Here is a 24251-nt window from a genome sequence, read left to right as displayed (position 1 = left end):
TCCATCAATGTCAGGGATAGGCATCAAAATTATGAAACTCCCTTTCCAGGGATATGTGTCACCTTCTGACATTCTCTTCCACCAACCTTTTGTTTGCTTGTTTTCATTTCAGTGACTTCTCCTTCCCACCTTAGGTTTTAATTGCTCCTTCTGTGTTTTCTCATATGTATTCCGGCTTTGGCTTCATCATCTATTTTAATAATACCTGGTGGCCCTGCTGTGGACTGAACACAGATTTTTTTGGTGGGGTTTTTAGGTAAATAAATGAAAAAGAAGCAGTACGGTAACAGTTTCTTCCAGACTTAAAACTCGATAAACAGAATTTTGAAGTGCCAGACTGTTCGACAGGGTTCCTGAACATTTGGCTTAGCAATGGGTTACAATTTGTGTGAGCTCTCTTTCTGTCAAGTTACACTTGATTTTGTAAGACGGTAGCTAGAAATTGTGGCATTTCTGCTAAGTAACATTTCTTATTTTAACCTCTTCCCCTTCCAGTTCAGTCCTGCATTTTGTCAAATAATCTGGCTTCATGATGCTCATTTAATGAAAGGTAATGAGTAACTAAGTTATTTGGATCACGCAACCATCTGGCAGCTTACTTTCTAATATGAATAATTTAACAAGGAACCCTGATGAATTCACATCGGCTAATATTTCTCTAATTTGTCCAGGAATGATTCCATGAGAATGTTTGCAAGGTAGGAGGGGTGAAGGAGTTCTCCAATATTTCAGAGAGCAATTGGCCAAAATCTGAAAGCTCACGTTAAATCAAGAGTCGGATCAAACATTACTAACAGCAGATGTTTTTAATGTAGATTTTCCTCAGAAACATTTACTTTGTATTGCCTGACTGTATTCCTGAGTTGGCTAGCTCAAGGCTAGCCTGATGTGCTCAGATCTCAGAAGCGAAGCAAAGTCACCCCTGACTAGTATTAGAAAGGGAGACCTCCAAGAAATGCAAGGGGCCTGATGTGGAGCAGGCAATGACAAACCACCTCTGAATGTTCCTTGCCTTGAAAACCCTACAGAGTTACCATGTCAGCTGGAACTTGATGTCAAATATATATTACCCATCACGATAATTTGCAAACGTGAGCTTCAGGGACAGCAAAGAGAGAGAAAAATATTTTGACTTCCTTCACACTGACCATACTTTTATATGTCTGTGGCCCTTCCTGCACGGGCCATTTACAGCGCCCTAGGGACAGCAAAAACGCCGTCCCTAGGGAGCTGTTCGCACCCGCGCCTCGCTCCTCCCCAGTGGCACAAAGCCGCCATTTTCCCACCTCGCTCCCCAAGCGAGGTTTTTGGAAAATGGCGGCTGGCTGGAAGGCGCCATCCCTCCCCCCTTTCCTGATCAACTTACCTTCCCTGCAACCTTCCGGCACATCGCCGAGGCCTGGGGACACGCCCCCCAGCCCTGCAACTCCGGAGTGGTCACAGAGGGCAGGGGGGCATGTCCCCTGGCCTCGGCCATGCGCCGGACAGTCGCAGGGAAGATACTTCCCTGTCATTACTGGGCGAACGGTCCTGGGGGGGTTGGGTCGGCATCATGTACGCCGACCCAACCCCCAGCATGGCCGTGCGGAAGCGGCCTCTGTCAAATTTCTCCTAAGCCATCGTTTTTTCCTCTTGTGAACTACAAAGGTGTGAATGTGCATACAGTAAAACTTCATGTAAGACTGTTTCACTTAACATTCTTCATCTTGGGTGTAATTTTTTTGGAAATAAATCTTATTGGATGCATTGTCCAGTAACTCTACACCATGACCACTCTGACCAGAAGTAAATAAGTCTAGGCAGAAAATCATGTGGCACCCCTGCAGTTGGCACGGACCTTTCCTAACTCTCAGAGATCTATAAAAGATCTCCACAGCTGATAGACTGGGCCCCAAGAGAAGCTATGGGGCTGACAAAAAGCATCTACAGCTGTCCTAGGAAAAACCCTTGATATGGAAGGGCACCCAGAGAAAGACTTCCTGAGATGCAACAGCACAGGAACCCACAGAAATGTAAGAGATGCAATGCAGTGAACACAGCCCAATTAGAATCCCACTTATAGAACTGTTTCACCGAGCACTCTATCATAACTGCAGTGCTACTGATTAATACCAATGTTATTCTTCTCCGTTCCTTTTAAAACAATTCCAACCAGGAATTTGTCCTTTGGACCAGCACCCTGTCATGAATAGACAGAGGTTTTCATTAAGGTATTCGTTACAATCCCAAGTAGTCTTTCATAATCCCAAAATGCCTTTAGTTGACACTATTTCCAACTCCATTGGGCATCCTTGCATAAACTCTCTTTCCACGCCCATGTCATGATGATTGGTGTATTTCAAGTTCCTGAGTGTCGATTACACAGTCTTTATGGAATGACACATCCTTCTGACATAGGCACCTTGGAAAATATAGTATGTGCAATTTATTTATTTTATTTTTATTTATTTTATTGGATTTATATCCTGCCCTATCCCATGAGGGCTCAATGAACAACAACATAAAGAAGCTCTGTATGATGAGCACAGTGAGCTCTGTGCTTTCCTTGGTTGAGATGTACTAGGGAGAAGAGGAAGCTTCTTCTAGGGACAAGAGGATGCATATGCCCATTTCTCTTTGCCCATTTGGTTGTTACTAGCATGTCCTGTAAACTTTATGGTGGGATGTAATTCATTAGCCCACCATAAGAATTGTTCCAAATTGAAATCAGATGTAAACAAAAAAAACAGGTTGTCAATGTATCTTTTGTAAAATAACATAGATTTTAAAAAAGGATTGGAACTATTGTTAAAGAAAAACCAGTTTTCAAAGTCTTCCATGAATAAATTGGCTGCACTAGGTGTGAAACTACTACCCATACTTAAGCCGGTAGTTTGTAAATAAAATTTGTCCAAAAATTTGAAATAATTTTAGTCAAGAATGATCTCCACCAAATTGACCAAAAAATGTGTAGGACGTAATTCATCACCCCTCATTTGAAGAACATTGTGAAGGACTGCTCTGACTTCCTTATGTGGAATGTTTGTATAAAGAGAGGTGACATCCATTGTGACTAAATATGTTCCTCTCAGACAGGTGGTGCCTTCCAGTTTGACAATGAAGTCTGCAGTGTCTCTAATATAGGAGGACATAGCTTGAATGTGAGGCTGCAGAAAAGTATCTATGTATTGAGCAATAGGCTCCAAAATTGAAGAACAAGCGGAAACTATGGGTCCTCTGGGTGGGGGGAACCCGGGTTTGTGTATCTTAGGTAACGTGTAAAAAATGGGAATCCTAGGAAATGAATTTATCAAAAAGTTGGCCACCTTATTAGAAATCCAGCTGGTCACTACTGCTTCCTGCACAGCTATCCTAATAATCTGTGTAATGGAAGAAACAGGATCCTCTTTTAATAACTTGTAAGAAGCGCTATCATCCTAGGGGATGGGGCGGTTTATAAATCGAAAGAATAAATAAAATAAATAAATAAATTGTCTCTGCACTTCTGTAACATAATCTATGTAATTCTGAACCACTATGGCCCCTCCCTTATCAGCCTCCTTGATCACAATGCTTTTGTCTGAAACCAGCCCATTAATGATATTAAGATCACATTTAGAGAAATTGTGATAAGAATAAAGTCCTCTCCAAGTGAGCCATGTCTTTCTTGACAAGTTTTTCAAAAATAACAACAGCCGGATCATAAACTTGTGGAAAGAATGTGGAAGCCTTAGAAACGCTACCCTCCGCCTGAGTCGATATCATGGGTGGTTCTGCGGCAAAAAAGGTTCTTAATTTAATTTGCTAATCAGTTTAAACCGGTCTACTCTTTTTTGGTATGCATCATATTTGGGTGTAAACACGTATTTTAATCCTCAATTGAGGATACGGGTTTCCTTTTGCGAAAGGATTCTAGAGGACCGATTTACAATCAAGTTTTCTGCCTTCCTTTCCAAGCAGAACAGGAAAAAGTCATGGGACGTCTTTCAATGCTGCTTCTCCTATAATACGAGACAGCCCACTTTTCTGCCCTCTATTCTAATCAGAACAGGAAAGACAGTGTTGCAGTCTCCAGTGAATGACGCTTCATGCCTCATCCACTCTGTATGTGAGCAATGAAGTCAGTTCATCAAACTGAAGATGATCATGGGTTTACTTGCTAGTGATTGCTCAAGCCGCAAGCAAATGTGTATCGATAGATCTAATTCTCAACAGGCCCAATCTGTGAATTTAAAGCCAGGATTTTTCAGAATATGGAAAAACAGGTGCCAAAAAATATCAAAATAAAGACCCAGCATTTGTAGGGTCTCCTGGGGCTGGGCTGGTAGGCTGGTTGAGGCATAACTCTGTCAGGTGGTTTTTGTCTTCTTTTGTTTTAAGTTTGTTCTTTACTTGAATTGCTTTGTGTTGAGTTCACCTTTTGGATGGATTCTTAGGTTTTATGGTAGGATTCCTGTGCTTTGCTTTGACCCTTTCTGCACAGCTCATTCCTAACAAGTGTAGATCATTGTGAACAAACCTGTTTTCCCCTCTTGTGAATAAACCTGTTTCACTTCACACTGAGGCCGTTTCCGCACGGCGGCGGAAATGGCTAGGTAGGCGCATTGTGCGCCGACCCGACGACGCTGGGACCGTCCGCACGGATGGTCCTGGAAGCAGCCGGGCAGCCGGCGCCGCGGAGCGCCGGTGCCCGGCCGACCCGGCTTGTCCCTGGGCCTCCGGCATGTCACCAAGGCCTGGGGACACACCCCTCCAGCGGCGCAGGGCAGGGGGCGTTTCCCCAGGCCTCGGCGACACGCCGGAGGCCCAGGGACAAGGTAAGTGCCGGGTGGGGGAGGCGGCGTGAAGCCGCTGCCGTTCGCTCGGCAGCGGCTTCACGGCGGCATTGCCCCAAAAAGAGCGCTTCCCAGCGCTCTGGGTAAACGCCGGCTTCGGGCCGGGCGGGCGGTGCGAGGGCGGTGCAGCTGCACTGCAGCTGCGCCCCCTGTGCGAATGGCGGTCTGGAGACAGCGTTTTTACCGTCTCCAGGCCGCCATTTAATGCCCGTGCGGAAACGGCCATAGAAGCTTACCCATTTAGGAAGCAACAGCAAATGTATTATATACATATGTGGATAGAATGCAAAGTGGTGAAAAAGTTTTGGGAGAATATTTTCAAATATGTAGAACAGTTAGTAAAAGTAAAAATTGATGTAAATAATGATTTACTAATTGTGGGGATAATAGATGATATAAGAGTGAACAGAAGTTTGGAACCAATGTATAAAATAATGATCAGAGCAGCACACGCAGTGTTAGCGTTGGGCTGGAAAGATAACAAAAAATGGACAGTTTCAAACTGGTTGGAATATATTTGGGAACAAATACAGTTAGAGATCTTTGAGAGACTGACAAAAATACATTATGGCAAGAAAAAAATAGAAGATATTATGAAACTATGGACATTGTATGAGAAATGGATGGAAGAAGCCGGATTTAACGAAGAACCATGTAATAAGAGAATAAGAAGAATGAACCTCCTACTGCTTGCATGAAACAACCAATTGAAGAGAGGGGAGAGGGGGGAGAAAAAGGAAACATTGTATAGATAGAACAAAGTTATTAAATGTAACAAATGTACAAATTTTCTATACAATAAAAATTATTTAAAAAAAGGAAGCAACAGCAAATGGTGCAACTCCTTTGCATAGGGACATTTCTCCCCTTCCTAATGTGCATGTGTAGCTATGGAGGCCTCTGGGGAACGTCTGTGGCCACACAGTGCCCAAGCTAGAAAATAAAATAAAAAGTATTTTCCCCCTCTCCCCTGGGCTTGGGACTTTGGAGCAGTGGACAGAGATCCCCACCCCCTGCAACTGAGAATCTCCCCTCATCTGAACATGGTGGCCTCCATTTGAGTAGATTCTCTAGAGAATCAAATGGGGGGGAAGGGGGGAAATTGGATGCTTCCTGCTGCTGTAGTTCACACAGGCAAGCAGGAAGCACTTGAAACCCAGGTTACTGGGAAACAATCGCTTGTTTAGTGATCTTCATTTAACCTGGATTGGACTTAATAAAACGGACCTGACCCATTTTGGGGGAATGTTCTGTATGAATCTCTTTCCCCCAAAATGGGTTTTTGCCTCCTTATCCTGTTTTAGATTGGCTGTGTAGAATCTCCCATTGTTTCAGATTCTCAGGTTTACCTAGTTGTAGATTCTTGGTTTTTACATTGGTTGGGCTTAGCAATAGTGTCCCATAGTTGTCCTCTGGTGGGAGATTTTTAGGTTTTACCTTTTTTTTACCATTTCCCCCTTCTATAGGAAACAACAGGGGTGGCTGGGGGACATTGATTGGGACCCATAGAATTGGCCCCTTGGGTCCGATTGACTTGAAATGTGGGTGTTACTTTTAGCACAGTTACTCCCCTGCAATTTTTTGTGCTAGCACCTTTAAAAACATTTCCCAACCCCCAGAAAAGTTTCCCTATAGGGAATAATAATGCCAAAAAATATCCGAAACCTGGAAAAAAAATCTGAATAACATACCTGGAAAACCAGGAATATCAATACTTTCCTCCCTTCCAATATATCCAGATCAGGATTGCTCACATAGAACCTGATGGATTTGAAACTGGTCAAGTGGACTTCACATAGTCCAGTTATAATACAACTGCCTATAATGTCTCTTCAGTTTGTATTGTTGTTGAGGTTATTTACTGGGAATCTGTTCTTGTTGCTATTTTTAACAACACACCAGTGACCGGAATACACAGATAAATTTTTAAGAAATGGCATGTCAATTGGGCATAAGAAGAAAAACTGGGACAGAAATTCAGTCGCTACAGTAACTCAGTGTATAAAATGACAATGCCATGGTATGGGAGTGTTGCAATTTAAAGAATATGTTAGCAGAGCAAAAATAAGTCAGATTTCCAGAAAGTTTTAACTAGGGATCTTCTTGGTAAAAAAAGAATGTGTCATAGTTTTGGATCTAGGATTCAGGGAGGACATTTTTACCATTATTCCTGATTTTCAGGTAGAAATGTTCTAGTTTAGGATTCAAAATGTAGGGGGCTTTTTCAGGCTGCAGAATTTTGTATCGAAAACAGCTGCTTTTAAAGATAGTGACATCAAATTTGCATAGAACAGTGTTTCCCAACCTTTTCAAGGTCAGGGTACCCTTGACCTCACTCTTCATATCTCACGGTACCCCTGCCGCCACCCTCCACCTTCCCCTCCCATTGCCCCTGCTTGCTACACACCCTACCTTCCCCTCCCAGGGTGAAGGGAAGCACTGGGGGGGGGGCTGCTGACCTTGTGGCAGGCCCTGCCCCATGGGCCAGCTCCATGTCCTTGCTGGCACCGGTGGGAGACACCACAAAAATGAGGGGGGGTTAGTGTTGCCGCGGTACCCCTGGGACATGCTCACGGCACCCCAGGGTACCAGGGAACCCTGGTTAAGAATGGCTGGCATAGAACAGAGTCCCCCTTATCTAAAGCCCCCCTATGTTTCATGCAGACTGAACAAAGGAGTTCAGTTTTGCAGGCCCCAAAGTAGGGGGTCCTTGGTGCACTCTCTCCACTACTTTTTGTGGGGAGAGGAACTGGCAGTGACCCAGAAGGAGAACACTGGCAGCAAACGCTTAAAATAAATCCTGCCCGTGTCTGGTTTCTGTATGAACTTTTAAAGTGACTGACTTTTTAAAAAGATATTTTTTTGCTAAAGGGGCTGCATTAGTCATCTTTTCTTGTTGTGGTCCATTGTCTCCTTTTTCAAATCAGGATGGCTTATTTTGCAGAAAATCACCCCACTTTAAGAGTTAGCAATGGAATAACATATGTGGCAGATCAATCAGCCAGTTGATATGAGGCAGTGATGGCGAAACTTTTTGAGTCCAAGTGCCCAAATTGCAATCCAAACCCCACTTATTGATTGCAAAGTGCCACATGGCAATTTAACCTGAATGCTGAGGTTTTAGTTTAGAAAAAACTGGTTGACTCCTTCCTCCGCCCCACCCGCTTGAGCAGGGACCAGCCTGCTGTAGCCTCCAGCAAGTCCTGCATGCACTGCTCTGTGCCTCTCTAGCATCTCTGCCTCCTCTGCACCCCCCCCCCTCGGGCAGCAGCCACCAGGAGCACAGGCATCAGGCCCGCCAGCCAAGTCCTCCCTGCTCACTGCGGTGCATGGACATCATGCTCAGTGGCCCAGTCCAGCCTAGACGTGTGTGTGGGCGGGTGGGGGTGTGATTTTCCGCCCCCAAACGACGAAATCTGTTTGCACATGCCCACAGAGAGGACTCCAAGTGCCACCTCTGGCACCCATGCCATAGGTTTGCCATCACTGATATGAGGCATATGTCTTCATGCTGAGTGTCCACTGCAGAGTTACCTTAATTATTCAGTACCACTATTTAAGGAGACAGGATACTGGACTAGATGGAGCACTGGTCTGCACCAGCAACAATCTTCTTATGCTCTTAAGGTTACCCATTGGTATTTCATGGCTTAGTAGAAGTTGGAGTTTATGACTCCCCAGTACTAGTCTGATGCTCTACCTCCTGCAGTACATTGGCTCCAAGGATGTAACTAGGGTGGGGCTAGCCAGGACTTGTATCCCCCGTGCTTCTTGAGGGGGGACCCCAGGCAGCCCAGAGCCCCCCACAAGCCCTGCCTCCACCATAGAATGGTATCCCACTCAAAACTCCATGTGGAGGTCAGGGGCAGGTACACAGTTCAAGGCTGGGCTCTGCCAGGTCTAATTTCCCATAGGGTTTTCAAGGCAAGAGACTTTCAGAAGTGGTTTGCCATTGTCTGCCTCCACATCATGACCCTGGTATTCCTGGGAGGCCTCCCATCCAAATATTTGCCAGGGTCAAGGTTAAGAGTATTTGATTAGCCCACGGTCACACAGTAACATTCCATGGCAGACTGGGGATTTTAACCTGGGTTTCTCAGACCTTAACTGCTACTCCATTCCAGCTCTTTAGTATGATACTTGCTGATAAATGAGCCTGCATATTGAAATTGTTAGAGTGTGGGCCTAGTATCTGGGAAAACCAGACTCAGCCCCCCACTCTGCCACAAAGATCACTGAATGACTTTGGCTTAGTCACGTTGCCTCAGCCTACACTACCTCACAGGGCTGTGACAAGAGTAAAACGGAGGCTGCACTATCTTGGGCTCCATATAGGAAAGAGCAGATAAAATATATTAACTTAATAGTTTGAAGTAGTATTATTATAGGGGGAGGGGGATTTCCTTTATCTTTCTATGTATGTGTTATTTAGATGTGTAAAATAAATAAAAATTCTCATTGCACAATTAATAGTTTTTATCTGGAATTGTAGTACACATAGGTGCATGAGTAGGCTGACCAGATGTCCCGCTTTCGGCAGGACAGTCCCGCCTTCAAATAATTTGTCCCACGTCCCGCGGGTTATTTCAATTGTCCCAATTTTTGGAAGGCTGCCGCACTGCCTTCTGGGGCGCAAGGCAGTGCAGCAGCCTCCCGTGCACGTGACCGCAGGAGCACGGCCTTCTGGGGCACTGCCGTTTCCCGCCCTGTCACAGGGCGGGAAACGGCAGCACCCAAGAAGGCAGTGTGCTTCTATGGCTGCGCACGCATGCGTGCATGCGCACGCGGCTGCCCACCTACCCGCCCATCCTGGTTTACAAAGGTGACCATCTGGTCACCTTATGCATGAGGCAATTGTGCTTTAAAAGATCTTTTTTATTAATATATTCTTTACATCTATGTTACAGTTTTCTTCTTTAAAGAAGAAATCAGAGTTGATAATGACTGATCTCTCTTTTGGCTAATATGACTGAAACGGACAGTAATGTTACCATTGTGTGGTTGAAGGTTTTTCACAGCTGGAATCGACTTGCTGTTGTGAGTTTTCTGGGCTGTGTGGCTGGGCTCCTAACACATCTGTCAGCCATGGATGTGAGCAAAATATTAGGAGAAAAAAATTACCAGACCAAGGCGCCACACAGCCTGGAAAACACACAACATCCAACATTACCATTATTCATGCAAACGGTTGGTAGAAATGTTACCAATCCATCTCTACTCTTAATTACAGTTGGGGGGTGGACTTCAGAGAAATGTAAAATCTGCTAATTTTATTATTATTGTTGTTGTATTGGCTTTGATTTCTTCATTTGTTTTAAAACTTTATTACAGAAATTTCAGATATATTTCCACCACGAGGCTGGTGCAGATTTTCTTTATGTACATTATCCAGGATGCATTTTATAGTATGCAAATGTCGAACAGACTGCTTACACAGAAAAAATTGTTGCTGCCGTTAACATTTAAATATAATAAAATCAATATGCAAATGTGGCCATTAGGAACCTAACCACATGGCTGCTTATTGGCTATTTATTTGTACCCAGAAAAAAAGAAAGCCCAGATTGTTTCCACTAACTGATGAACATAAAATTAAAGTTTTATTCTTCTGGATGGAATTTTACCGGAACTTTCGTCAGTAGCATAACGTTGTTTGATTCGATGTTGAATCTGTCTCATTATGACAGTCAAGGTGACTTCAGTGCCAGTTGCAGAATTTAAGACTCCTCGCCTTCTAAAGATTTCAAAACAACAACAGCACATATTAAAACACAATATATAAAAGATGAATCCTCACTAGAGGAGGAGTTACAGCTGTACCCACTACCACTCATATGGGTGGGTGGGAGAACGGCAAGGAGAAATGGAAGGATTGATCAGTGTCACTGGGGATGTCGTGATGTCACTTCTGGCGCAACCTGGAAGTGATGTCATTGCATTTGCCCCAAACTGTATGGTTAAACTAGAGTTCTGTTCAAATGCTAGAATGTTGCCATGAATGTTGTGATGAAATCACTTCCAGCTTCCCCCCACCACAGATATGTCTCTACTGTTTGTCCAGCTTGGCTGGCAACCCTATCTTCAGTAGATGGAGCTTGTGGATGTGTAGTGATAATGACAGCTACAGCAGGCAACCTTCTTGGTCAGAATGCAAAAAACCCTGCAATATTTATACATTAAGATGTTGGTGTACCAGCTGACAGGATGAGTTGTGTCTGTGTGAGAGTAAGTCAAAGCCCTGTACTAGCTACTGCCCATGCCTCAAAATTTCACCTTGATCCTTGGCAGTCATGCGTACTGAGCAACATGATCTAGATTGCTGGGGGGGGGGGTTGGTACGCCTACCTCTGATCTGGTGGCTAAGCCTTAGGAGAACAGGCTGAGGGACATAGGAGTGATCAGTTTGGAGAAGATGAAGTTGAGGGGGGATGACATGATAGCTTTCTTGAAGTATTTGGAAGAGTGCTACTTAGAGGAGAGCAGAGAGCTATTCTTGGTTGTAGCAGAGCGTAGGACTCGCAATAATGGGTTTAAATTACAGGGGGAAAGGTACTGACTGGATATTAGGGGTGAAATTACAGTAGGAGTTGTTCAGGAGTGGAATTAGCTGTCTAGGGAGGTGATGAGCTCTGCCCCACTGGCAGTCTTCTAGCAGTGGCTGGATGAACGCTTGTCAAGGACGCTCTAGGCTAATCCTGCATTGAACAGGAAGTTGGAATAGATGGCCTGCATGGCCCCTTCTAACTATTCTGTGATGTATAATTTGATTCCAGACTTCCAGCTATGGTGTCATTGATTCATAAATTCCAACCATAAGTTCACAGTTATAGCATCCCAGTACTACCTCACTACTTCACATATACTCACCATTTACTCTTTTTTTGAAACCAATGCTAAGATTTAAGAAGGGGGGGGGGAAGAGTTCAGCGCCTAGCACCAGCAATGCTTCTTTCCTTAATTATCATGTTTCCTGCCACGTCCTTTATCTGCTTAGAGAATTTACAACGAACACAGCAGGTTGTGAATGTTTAATGCGCTCTTTTGCAAGGAAAGAAAAGGTCAGCATTAACATAAAGTTCTTCTTAAAGATTTGTGACACAAATGTTCCAGCGCACAGAACAGGTGTTGGCGGAGTTGGGGGGGAGGAAACCCTAAAATCTGCCAGGGGAGACAAACATGTAGGATTATTCTCTGTGCAAAGGATGTTGAAGCATGAGAACTTTAATGCATCACACACAATATGTTGTGTGATGTCGAAAAAATGGAAAGGGACTTGGCTTTGCCAGCACGTCGCTTGTTCGATGCACCCTGTACGACTTACTGTCACACAGAGAGTTGGCTCCTTTTATTAAAAGCTACCCATTTCCCTTTCTTCCTTTCTCCCCCCTCACCCCTCTTTTATCCCCCAAGCTTCACTCTGACCAAGACAAAGGAGACGGTTCTCTCAAGTACATTTTGTCAGGAGACGGGGCCGGCACTCTTTTTGTTATTGATGAGAAAACAGGTGACATTCATGCCACAAGAAGAATTGACAGGGAAGAAAAGGCCTTCTACACCCTACGTGCCCAGGCTATTAACAGAAGAACGCTGAGGCCCGTGGAGCCTGAATCGGAGTTTGTCATCAAAATCCACGATATCAACGACAACGAGCCAATGTTTCCGGAAGAGGTTTATATCGCAAGTGTTCCCGAAATGTCAATGGTTGGTAAGTATCACCTTTAAATGTGAAACAAAATGTTTTTAAATGCAAAAATGTCCCACTGTCATGTATTCTGAGCTGGGATGTTAAGCTGTGCGAAGACAGGATGGTATTTTCTGCTAACATTTGCCAAGGGCAAACAGGGCAGAATTGAAAGGGACCTTAAAGGTCATTTGATCTGATGGTCAGATAATGGGTTGAATCTAATCAGGAGGAGCAGCAGTGGCATAGGAGGTTAAGAGCTTGTGTATCTAATCTGGAGGAACCGGGTTTGATTCCCAGCTCTGCCACCTGAGCTGTGGAGGCTTATCTGGGGAATTCAGATTAGCCTGTACACTCCCACACATGCCAGCTGGGTGACCTGGGGCTAGTCACAGCTTCTCAGAGCTCTCTCAGCCCCACCTACCTCACAGGGTGTTTGTTGTGAGGGGGGAAGGGCAAGGAGATTGTAAGCCCCTTTGAGTCTCCTGCAGGAGAGAAAGGGGGGTATAAATCCAAACTACTCCTCCTCCTCCTCCTCCTCCTCCTCCTCTTCTTCTTGTTCTTCTTGTTCTTGTTCTTGTTCTTGTTCTTGTTCTTCTTGTTCTTGTTCTTGTTCTTGTTCTTCTTCTTCTTCTTCTTCTTCTTCTTCTTCTTCTTCTTCTTCTTCTTCTTCTTCTTCTTCTTCTTCTCATCAAGTTTTCAGCTGGTAAAAAAGGAGATGGGGAATCTCCTTGCCCCCACCCCTCAAAAAACTTCTTTGAGGATCACAGAACCCACCTAGACAAAAAAGTCATATTGGATGAAGGGAGGTGTGATGGAGTGAAAAAGTTGGCTGGATACAACCCTAGATGATGAGTTGATTCTGTTAAGGAGTTGATCCTGTTTTCATCTTTTGTGCTTCAGGCTGTGGGTGGATAAAAGAACGTTGCCTGTTGAAATTATTTCCTACAGAACTTGACTCACAGCCTCTTTCTGATATATGTAACCTCTTTGTGTCCCAGTGGTAAAGCTTAGGCCCCTTCCGCACACACAAAATAATGCGTTTTCAAACCACTTTCACAACTGTTTGCAAGTGGATTTTGCCATTCCGCACAGCTTCAAAGAGCACTGAAAGCAGTTTGAAAGTGCATTATTCTGCATGTGTGGAATGAGCCTTACACTCAGCGTTTCAGAGACTCTAATTTAATGAAACAATGCAAAGAACAATCCAGAATCCAAGAAACATTTCAAATAGTTCATTAACAATTAGCACAAGTTCCAGTCCTTTACAGTGTAGTGAGTTCTTCTGTCAGCTTTTGGCCTTGGGTGGGATCCAAGGTACCCCAGCTGTCCCCTTCTGCAGGCAGGAACCATTGGAAATCACAGAGGGAATCATTATTCTTTCCTCCTAGCCCTTGGAGCAATTCCCTTTTCTTGTCAGGCAAAGAACTGGAGAAGACTCACTGTGGCTGCCATCTAGTTTCAGATGAAGTCTTCGTTATAAGAAGAAGAAGAAGAGTTTGGATTTATATCCCCCCTTTCTCTCCTGCAGGAGACTCAAAGGGGTTTACAATCTCCTTGCCCTTCCCCCCTCACAACAAACACCCTGTGAGGTAGGTGGGGCTGAGAGAGCTCCGAGAAGATGTGACTGGCCCAAGGTCACCCAGCTGTAATGTATAAGTATAATACATGTCCAAATCCATAAGCAACACAATGGACATTTTGCAGCAGCCAGAGTTTCCAGCACAGACTCCAGTCTCTGACACTTTCAAATCATTGCCGTTCATACACACCATTGCATATTTTGGAAGCACAGACATATGGAATTTATGATCCACTTGTACAAGACTTGTGCAAGTCACAATACTAGAACCAGGGGGCATTCATTGAAAATCCTGGGGGGAAGAATTAGGACTAATAAAAGGAAACACTTCTTCACGCAACGTGTGATTGGTGTTTGGAATATGCTGCCACAGGAGGTGGTGATGGCCACTAACCTGGATAGCTTTAAAAAGGGCTTGGACAGATATATGGAGGAGAAGTCGATCTATGGCTACCAATCTTGATCCTCCTTGATCTGAGATTGCAAATGCCTTAGCAGACCAGGTGCTCGGGAGCAACAGCCACAGAAGGCCATTACTTTCACCTCCTGCATGTGAGCTCCCAAAGGCACCTGGTGGGCCAGTGCCACTACGAGTAGCAGAGAGCTGGACTAGATGGACTCTGGTCTGATCCAGCTGGCTTGTTCTTATGTTCTTATGAGACCGGTACATATCTGGGTTCCAGATAGCTTAGTGGACTTTCATTGCATTACACAGGATCTTTGCTTTGTATTACACAGGATTTTTTATCAGTGTTATTAGGGTCGGTATTTCAGATAACTTGAGGTGCTGTTGGGATTTGGACACATATTATACTGATAACAAAGACTTCATCTGACAGTGGACAGCATTTGCTGCGAGCCTTCTTCAGTGTAATTTACATGGTGGGCAAAGAACCAGAGCAGCTATTGACTAGGGATGCCCACCTCTAGGTGGGACCTGAGCAGAGGTGGGATCCAGCAGGTTCTCACTGGTTCCTGAGAGTCGGTTACTAATTATTTGTGTGTGCCGAGAGGGGGTTACTAATTGGTGATTTTGCCACGTGATTTTTGCCTTAGTTACGCCCCTCCTCTCAGCAGTAGCGCACAGAACTTGAAGCAGTGTAGCAGGAGGTGCACCGGCGTGCGTGGCAGCCTGCACCTGCGTGCATTCGTTTCCTGCCCAAGGACGGGCGCAGCAGCTGCATCCTTGCCACAGCCCCGCCCAGGAATGCCCCACCCCTGGAATGCCCAGCCACGCCCACGCCGCGCCCCGCCCAGCCCCATTGGTGCTACGCCACAGTTTAAATCCACCACCATGGGAACCTGTAACTAAAAATTTTCGACCCCACCACTGGACCTGAGGATCGTTGGGAATTGCAGCTCATCTCTAGACTACAGTGATCAGTCCCCCTGGAGAGAATGGTTGCTTTGGAAGATGGACTTTATGGCATTGTGCCAATGATGTCCCTGTCCTCCTTAGGCTCCACTCCCAAATCTCCAGGAATTTCTTAACAAGGATGTGGCAACCCTACCCCACACACCCCTCTGGCTAGTGGCCAGGGTGGCTTGGCAGCTCTGGGGTTGACTAGGTGCAGCACCCAGCTCAGTTCATGGGGAACGTAGGTTTAGCTCACAGCCATTTCTGCTTCTTATCTTTTAAAGGGAATCAGCTCACACCGGAAAAAAAATGGTTCACTCTTCTCAGTTTTCAGTCACTTCAGCTCTGACTCATCTGTCCTTTCAATAAGGCAGTGGTGGCGAACCTATGGCATGGGTGCCAGAGGTGGCACTCAGAGCCCTCTCTGTGGGCACGCGCAAGCAGAGTGCCCCCCCCCATCTAGGCTGGCCTGGGCCACTGGGCTCAATTATTAGCATTAAACCTAAGACCTAGTTTTGGGGAAGCAGTGTAGGTAACCCTGTTAAGCGCTGTTAAACCCCACTGATTTTCAGGCGAAGAACTAAAGTGCGATCCTTTACCTGGGAGAAAGCTCGGTTGCTGGCAATGGGGCTTGTTTCTGAGCAAACCCTCCTAGGGTCGTGATTCACCTGTTGGAAGAGTTGCACAGTTGCTTCAAAGCAAAGCCACCGACTACCACCAAGCTTACTCCTGAGTAACACATGCCTTGGAGCCAACCGTTTTTTCTAAACTAAAACCTCAGTATTCAGGTTAAATTGCCGTGTTGGCACTTTGCGATAAATAAGCAGGTTTGGGGTTGCAATTTGGGCACTCGGTCTCGAAAAGGTTCGCCATCACTGCAATAAGGAGCAATCGCCCAACACTTTCACTAGCAGGATTAGCTTCCTCCTTACAGACAACATAGCTTGCCAACAATTTTGCAATTCAAGAGTATAGTCCTCAGGACTCCTCTTGCCTTTTTATTTCACTTTAGTTGGCAAAAGGCTGATTCCGCACGGGCAACACGGGTCCATGGAGCCCGTTTCTGTTGCCTCTGCCATCATTTGCACAGTGTTATAAAAGGGTTAAAGTTTTTTTTAACAGACTAACATTTGCTTAGAGTTTATGGGGTGGAAAGACCCAACCACAAGATAAAAACAGATGATAAAAGTGGAGTGAATAGGCTAAAAACAAGTGTATGAGTTATAACAAAAGCCACAAAGCCGAATCGACATAAAGTGCAAGCAGAGAGCAGGAGGCCGCGTAAAAGAAGCGGGCATAATTAGCTAATGCATATTAACTTTTATGCCTCGGTAGGAATAAGGAGGGTTGATAATGATCATAGGATGAAAGTAAGTGGGGAGGGGGCTTGCAATATGTGAGGTAGGGGATTAGGATATGCAGAGGCATAGCTATAAGGAGGTGGGGGTGTGCCATGCACCGTGCCCACACTGGTAGGACCATTGCTTTCACATCCTGCATGTGAGCTCCCAAAGGCACCTGGTGGGCCACTGTGAGTAGCATAGAGCTGGACTAGATGGACTCTGGTCTGATCCAGCTGGCTTGTTCTTATGTTCTTATGTTCTTAAAATTGTTTCCAACCCCGCCCCTTCTTCCCTCGCTCTGCCCCACCCCACCCCACCAGCCTTGCCCATTTTCAGCCAGCAGAAATCTGTTTTCAGCTGGCAGAAAAAAGGTAAGAGGGGGCAGGGATTTAAAAGGAGAATTTGGGCTGTCTAGTTTAAACACCATTGAAAGTGATGCTGTTTGGGGGTGGATTCCAGCATCACAGCGTCTGCCCGGGGCGGGTGTGTGTGTGTGTGCGTGTGCAAAACTCAGATTTTGCACCAGGCTCCATTTTTCCTCTATGCCTCTGCCCAGAGGGGAGGGGCAGGGGAGGGCAGGGTGGGAGAGGCGTGGCCATGCCCTAGGGGTGGGTGGTGGTGTGGTCCCCCCAAACCTCCCCCCATAAAAAATCTATACCTACGTTCTTGTGCTGCAGTGAGGATGTTGGAACCTGGATGAAAAGTTGCCAATTCTTTTGAAACTTGGTTGTATCAAGATTAAATTTTCAGTGGGAATTCAGCCTGAGTCTTCTTACAGGGGAGAAGGGGGGGGTATACATCCAACTTCTTCTTCTTCTTCTTCTTCTTCTTCTTCTTCTTCTTCTTCTTCTTCTTCTTCTTCTTCTTCTTCTTCTTCTTCTTCTTCTTCTTCTTCTTCTTCTTCTTCTTCTTCTTCTTCTTCTTCTTCCTCTTCATCCTCCTCCTCCTCCTCCTCCTCTTCCTCATCTTCCTCATCTCCTCCTCCTCCTCCTTTTTCTTCCCTGAGACATAACACAAAATTGAATGCAAATCCACCATGAAGAAACAATTCCTAACAGATTCATCCATGTAACAGAATCTGTGTACAGAATCACAGGGTTACACAGCAGGAAAATGCCTGAAGGCAGTCTATTATAATCCACTGGATTAGGGCTCAGACACATTTGATTTGTGAATTGGGGTGGGGGTGGGGGGAATTTTGCACTTAGCCAGAAATATGTATCAGGAAAGAAGGGACTTGTCCACCTTTCCCCACCTGATCAGAAGGAACACTTTTTCCCTAATGCACAAATTAAAACAAATAACTTCCTGAGCATATGAGCAGTTGGCTGGAGGTGGCTGGGGGGACAGGAAATGCTAATGCTCTGTGCAGCATAATCCACCTTGGCTTCTTCAGAAACTGAACATTGCTAAATGCAATATACTTCAACCCATGAAAGCACCAGAATTTAAAAACATGCAGCGTTGCAGGTGGAAGTAGTCTTGTCGGACTTGGATCTGAGAACATAGATCTGTTGCAGAATCATAGGCAAAGGTAGAATCATAGGCAGAATCATAGGCATAGGCAGAATCATAGGCAGAGGTAGATATGCAGTGGCGTATCTACCTAGGGACAAGGGGTAACCTTTGTCCCTGGGCGCCACTCTTCTGGTCATGTGGGGGGCACAAAATCACGTGATCAGGAAGTCCTGCTGCCTTGTTGTTTTCGCGGACTCGTCCATATCAGTCGAGGCATGCAAAAACAATAAGGCAGCAGGACTTCCTGCTACCTCCAAGCACCCTCAACCGCACCCTGGACTCCCCCCTTCCTTCCCCCCTCCTGCCAACTGGGCTCCCAGCCAGCAGGGGGAGTCTGGGGGCAGGTGGGCACCCTAGACCTTGCCCATGTCCATAGTGACATGATCGGGGTCAAGGACAGGGGGTGGAGCCTGGGGGCATCAGGGGTGGAGCTGGGGGCATCCTGGAGACAATTTGTCTCTGGGCGCCATTTATCCCCAGTACGCCTCTGCCAAGACGTTTTCGATTCCAGCGTTTAGGATGAAGTATGCCTGCACTCTTCTCAAAACGTTGTTTCCTGGTTGCTGTTTTTTTTCCTTCCATGCATACTTTGTGATTTGTTGGTACAAAAAATGGAGATGGGGAAAGAGAAAAACACCAGAAATAGTAAATTTTAAGTGGAGAGGGGTTGAAACTGTGAGGTGAGGGACCAAAAAAGAATGGTAGGGCAAGCACCGAAATTGAGGTTTGGTGACTGCACAGAAGGTGTTGAAAATGGGGAAAAATAAAATGCTTCAGTGAGATTGCACTGTGAGGGAAGCTGGTTCAAAATGTTTCATGAAAAAGGAATGCTGTAAGAGTGTTTTCCAAATACAATGAAGAAAAAGTGTTTGGGAAACTTCAAAAACCCAAAGGGGTGGGGGGTAATTTCATGGAGGAAACATTTTATTTCTTGCCTGAAAATGCTGTAAATGACACGTGTGGAAAAGCTCAGGTATCTCACTGCAAACCCAACAGCCTGACAGTCAGTGTGAATGTTACTCACAAATTCTATCCATGCCACACAGTGTCAGTGATGACTGTCATCCTTGCAGGGAAATTCAGGATGGCGGGGGGGGGGGGGGGGTAAGTGATTTGGTAGCACTTCAACATAACGACTTTAACTTGTGCACTACTAACTACCCTGTTTCCCTGAAAATAAGACATCCCCTGAAAATAAGACATAGTAGAGGTTTTGCTGAAGTGCTAAATATAAGGCATCCCCCGAAAGTAAGACATAGCAAAGTTTTTGTTTGGAAGCATGCCCGCCAAACAGAATAAGACATCCCCTAGAAAAATAAGACATCCCCTAAAAATAAGACATAGCACATCTTTGGGAGCAAAAATTAATATAAGACACTGGAGGTGGCTGGGGGGACAGGAAATGCTAATGCTCTGTGCAGCATAATCCACCTTGGCTTCTTCAGAAACTGAACATTGCTAAATGCAATATACTTCAACCCATGAAAGCACCACTGTCTTATATTCGGGGAAACACAGTAGCATCTCCCTGCCCTTGCCCCTCCTGATAAACCAAGAACATTTCTGGTCAGGATAGGGGCTAGAAGTGATGTGTAGACCAGATTAGAATGAACAATGAACCATTAAATGTGAGGTTTTAAACATTAAGCTGTAATTAACTTATTATGTAATTGGTTGTGTTTTTAACTCTATTGTAAGCCACCTGAAACCTGGCCTCAGCCAGGAATTGGCAGGGTATAAATCCAATAACATAAATAGATAAATAAATAGGTAAATAGGTAAATAAATAAAGACATCACTTGATCATATGACATCACTGAAACGGATGTCATCATGTTGGCACAATACTCTAAACCACTGTGTTTGTGCTATTTTTTTCCCCCGAGAAAGCTGATCAGTTTTATTGTTATAGTCATTTTGATTTTGTAAAGGTTTCATTTTGCAATGTCGTTTTGTGTTTGGGGAATCCAAAAGTGATATTGGGCCCTTCCGCACACGCAAAATAATGCGTTTTCAAACCACTTTCAGAACTGTTTGCAAGTAGATTTTGCTATTCCGCACAGCTTCAAAGAGCACTGAAAGCAGTTTGAAAGTGCATTATTCTGCATGTGGGGAATGAGCCAGTGTCACTTCCAGTTTTTGTGCTGGAAGTGATGTTACAGGTTAGTCTGATGATCAGTACCCCCTCACACATGTTGAGTGGCAACATGCACTTGGGAGACCAGAACTGTCAATCCCATCAACCTTTCCATGAACAGTGTAATAATAAGTTAGTCCAGTGCTTTTGGTCAGTGGTAGGCCCACTGTTGGTTGATGGACCATGGCAGCTAGACTGTGACATCTTCTGATACTATCTCTTTATCTGCATTTGGATCCCCCATGATATAACTGTAACATGGATTTGTCTTCTTTCACATGCTAGATTCATGCCCTTAAACCTCTTATGAGCTGAACTCTCAAATCTTGTTATTAAGATATACCCTTTTTCTCCTCATTTCAATTTGAAATTTACCTCACTTTGGCCCTTTCTGCACGGGTTTTTTATGGCGGCCTGGGGATGGCAAAAACGCCATCCCCAGGGAGCCATTCGAAGGGGGGGCACAGCTGCTGCGCAGCCGCACCACCCTCGTGCCGCCCGACCGGTGCAAAGCCGGCATTTCCCAACCTCGCTCGGGGAGCGAGGTTGTTGGAAAACGCTGGCGTGGAGCCACTGCCGTGCGAACGGCAGCGGCTCCAAGGCGCCCTCCCCCCACTCCCACCCTTCACTTACCTGGTCTCTGGCCGTCCGGCGCGTCACCAAGGCCTGGGGACACGCCCCCCTGCCCTGCGACGCTGAAGCAGGCGCGCAGGGCCGGGGGGCATGTCTCCAGGCCTCGGCGACGTGCCAGAGGGCCAGGGACAAGCCGGGTCGGCCGGGCGGCAGCGCTCCACGGCGCCGTCGTCCCAGCTGTTTCTGGGACCGTTCATGCAAACAGTCCCAGGGGGGTCTGTTTGCATGAAGCCCCATCGACACCGTGCAGAAACGGCCTTTGAGACAGAAAACTGGATGTCTCATCCAAGATGCCATGATTTCTGGAGAAGGCTAAAAAGGGTGTGTGGATATTTTAACATCTCTTCCTAATGCTGGGGTGTTTGTTTGGGTTTTTGCTGCTGACATTTTATCTGTTCCATAGAGGAGATTGATAAAAATTACTTCCATTATAATTGGAAACAACAAGTCACATCTTTGACATTTCCCAAGGAGGAAAAAAAAACCCCCGCTTCCCTTAGTCTACTCCCCCTCCAGCTAAATAAGACCAATTTAAGTAGGGAAAAAAAGCCCTTGCACATGAACGAAAACAACCATAAATCCGCACTCAGAGAACATATCCAGAAATAAGCTATTTCTGTGTTCCCTAGAAAAATAGAATACGGGATAAACATGTCCAAGAGCTCTCTGATTGTTGAAAAATGACCATGAGGTGTGCATTGTTAAAAAAGATACCACTCCCATCAGAGGTCAGATGAAAACTGTTTATGGGATGGAACAGTGAATTTGCCACTTTTTACACCATTGAATTAGGCTTGGATGTGGCAGGAGAAGGGCGATCATCCGGAAATGGCTAGCCACACTTTATGAATCAAGCATTAAATGGTATTTACTAATAATGGGGCTGCTCAGTCTGGCAAACAGCTTAATCGAAATGGCTACCTATCTGCAAGTAGCCATTGTGCTGTCACATGATTAATGTGGCGTAAATGTGGAATCCAATTCCAAAGCCTTTATTGGCATTATAAATTACAGAAGGTTAGGGTCCGACTTCCGCGACGTGTTCAGGCGCCTCCACTGCCGGCAAGAATTTCTGCCGGCAAGTGGGGGGCGGAGGCCGCTCTCGCACGCGAAAGCGATGCAGAAGTGGCCCCAGGAGAGGCCAGCGACGCACAGGCGGCTCCGCGATTGGAGTCGCCTCAGCCTCCCTTCCCTTTCCCACCTCACCTTGTCCCCATCATCGGGCCTGGCTGGAGCTCTCCGAAGCTCAACATGCTGCCCTCCAACCTCTCCAGGGGTCAGGAGGGACAGTGAGGGAGGGGCTTCGGAGGCCAGCAGGCCGACGACGGGGACAAGGTGAGTGGGAAAGGGAAGGGAAACAGCGTGTTCCCGGCGGTGCCGTTTGCACCGCGCCGCCGGGAACATGCTGTTGGGGCAAAAACAACCCTTTAAAGGGTTGTTTTTTTAGGGCGGCCTGACACCACCCTGGGGGAGGGGGAGCAAAGCCAGGTCGGCGCTGCTGCGTTGCAGCAGCGCAGCCTGTGAGAATGGCTCCCTGGAATGGCGTTTTTGCCGTCCCCAGGGCGCCATAAAAGGGCCGTGCGGAAACGGCCTTAGTAAAAAGGGGCATTTATTTACTGAGACATTAAAATATTAAATTACATTAAAACAACAATGTGGAATCCTACTGCTGTAGGAGTGTGCTAGGCTGTGGAGCAGACTCAACTCAACACACAGTACCCAACTCAACACACAGTGGAGCAGACTCAACTCAACACACAGTACCCAACTCAACACACAGTTTCAGAGTGTCAGTGGTGGTCTAGGTCTAGGATCTGGATGAAATCCCCCCACTGCTGTGGAAGCTTGGACTGGTTGGACTCTCTCCAACCTCACAGGGCAGTTGTAAGTATAAAATGAAGGGGAAGAGAATGGTATAAGCAACTTTGGGTCCCCATTGGGTAGAAAAATGGGGTGCAATGATCCAAATAAACAAATGCTGGTGTTTTGCTCTGTAAAAAGAAAAAAAACAGTCTGAGTTAGGATGAGTCAGAGGGGAGGTTACACAAGTCAACTCCTTGATATTTACCTTTCTCAGTTGAGCCTGGCCCTCATATATATTGTTGGCTGATGAAGACTCTGCAAAATGTGTGTATAAGCCACGGAACACAACCTGTTGATCCACTTGCCAATTAGACAGGAGTTTTGAATAGAAGTGATCCCAAGTCATTCATCTTATCTCTGTCTGGACAGTTGGAAGTCATCACGTAGGCATTGACTGCCAAGAAAAGACACTGCTTTGTGGAAGCTATAAATTTGGACTATGAGCTTACCTTACTTACCGTTAACTTTGATGCTTGAAACTTCAAATGGACTATATACAACTATATAGGAATCAAGTGATATTAAGTATTTTCATAGGAATAGAGGATTGCCTCTCATGTGCTTGTTTTGTTCTTTGTTTTGTTTTGGAATGACAGCAAGTTCCTGTGACATTATTAACATCTTGCACACCAGCTGTTAACATAGTCTCGATACATCTCCACAATCAACAAGTAGTACTTCTGTCCTAAACATGAACCCATCTATGAAACCATCAGCAATTATCCTGGGAACCTCAGGACTGGATTAAAAGCCCTGAGGATCTCCCTCAGCAGAGTAATGGTCTCTCAGGCTCATTCCGCACATGCAGAATAATGCACTTTCAAACTGCTTTCAGTGCTCTTTGAAGCTGTGCGGAATAGCAAAATCCACTTGCAAACAGTTGTGAAAGTGGTTTGAAAACGCATTATTTTGCGTGTGCGGAAGGGGCGTCAAATAGCAACCCGTTATAATTTTGGTACCATTGCTCTCCTTTAGTTTCCATCGGAAATCTGTCATGCCTCTTGTTCAGTTACTTTTCTTCCTGTAGGCTCTCTGAGGCCGCGGAAAGTCTTTCTAGCTTGTAAACCTTTCTTTACGATTGGACTACTCAGCTGTTTTTTTTTTGCAGTATTCCTTTCCAACCTTCTTCTAGACCAGGGGTAGGGAACCTGTGGCTCTCCAGATGTTCAGGAACTACAATTCCCATCAGCCCCTACCAGCATGGCCAATTGGCCATGCTGACAGAGGCTGATGGGAATTGTAGTTCCTGAACATCTGGAGAGCCGCAGATTCCCTACCCCTGTTCTAGACCTACCGTTTGATTCTAGACCTTTTGCCTACCTG

The 24251-nt window shown here is 45.6% G+C and overlaps 1 protein-coding gene across 2 annotated transcripts in view; it reads left to right on the top strand.

Moving 5' to 3' along the window:
- Positions 1-24251, top strand: part of CDH10 (cadherin 10) — a 202379-nt gene that overhangs the window by 102032 nt on the left and 76096 nt on the right. For both annotated transcript variants that reach the window (XM_048507523.1, XM_048507522.1), the window contains exon 3: positions 12225-12519. In XM_048507523.1, the coding sequence (XP_048363480.1) occupies positions 12225-12519 (295 nt within the window). The remainder of the gene's footprint in view (positions 1-12224; positions 12520-24251) is intronic.

The sequence above is a fragment of the Sphaerodactylus townsendi genome, linkage group LG09 (genome assembly GCF_021028975.2).
Source record: "Sphaerodactylus townsendi isolate TG3544 linkage group LG09, MPM_Stown_v2.3, whole genome shotgun sequence".
In the NCBI taxonomy this organism is placed as follows: Eukaryota; Metazoa; Chordata; class Lepidosauria; order Squamata; family Sphaerodactylidae; genus Sphaerodactylus; species Sphaerodactylus townsendi.
Note: the sequence above shows the minus strand (reverse complement) of the source record. Positions and strands in the feature narration are given on the sequence as shown.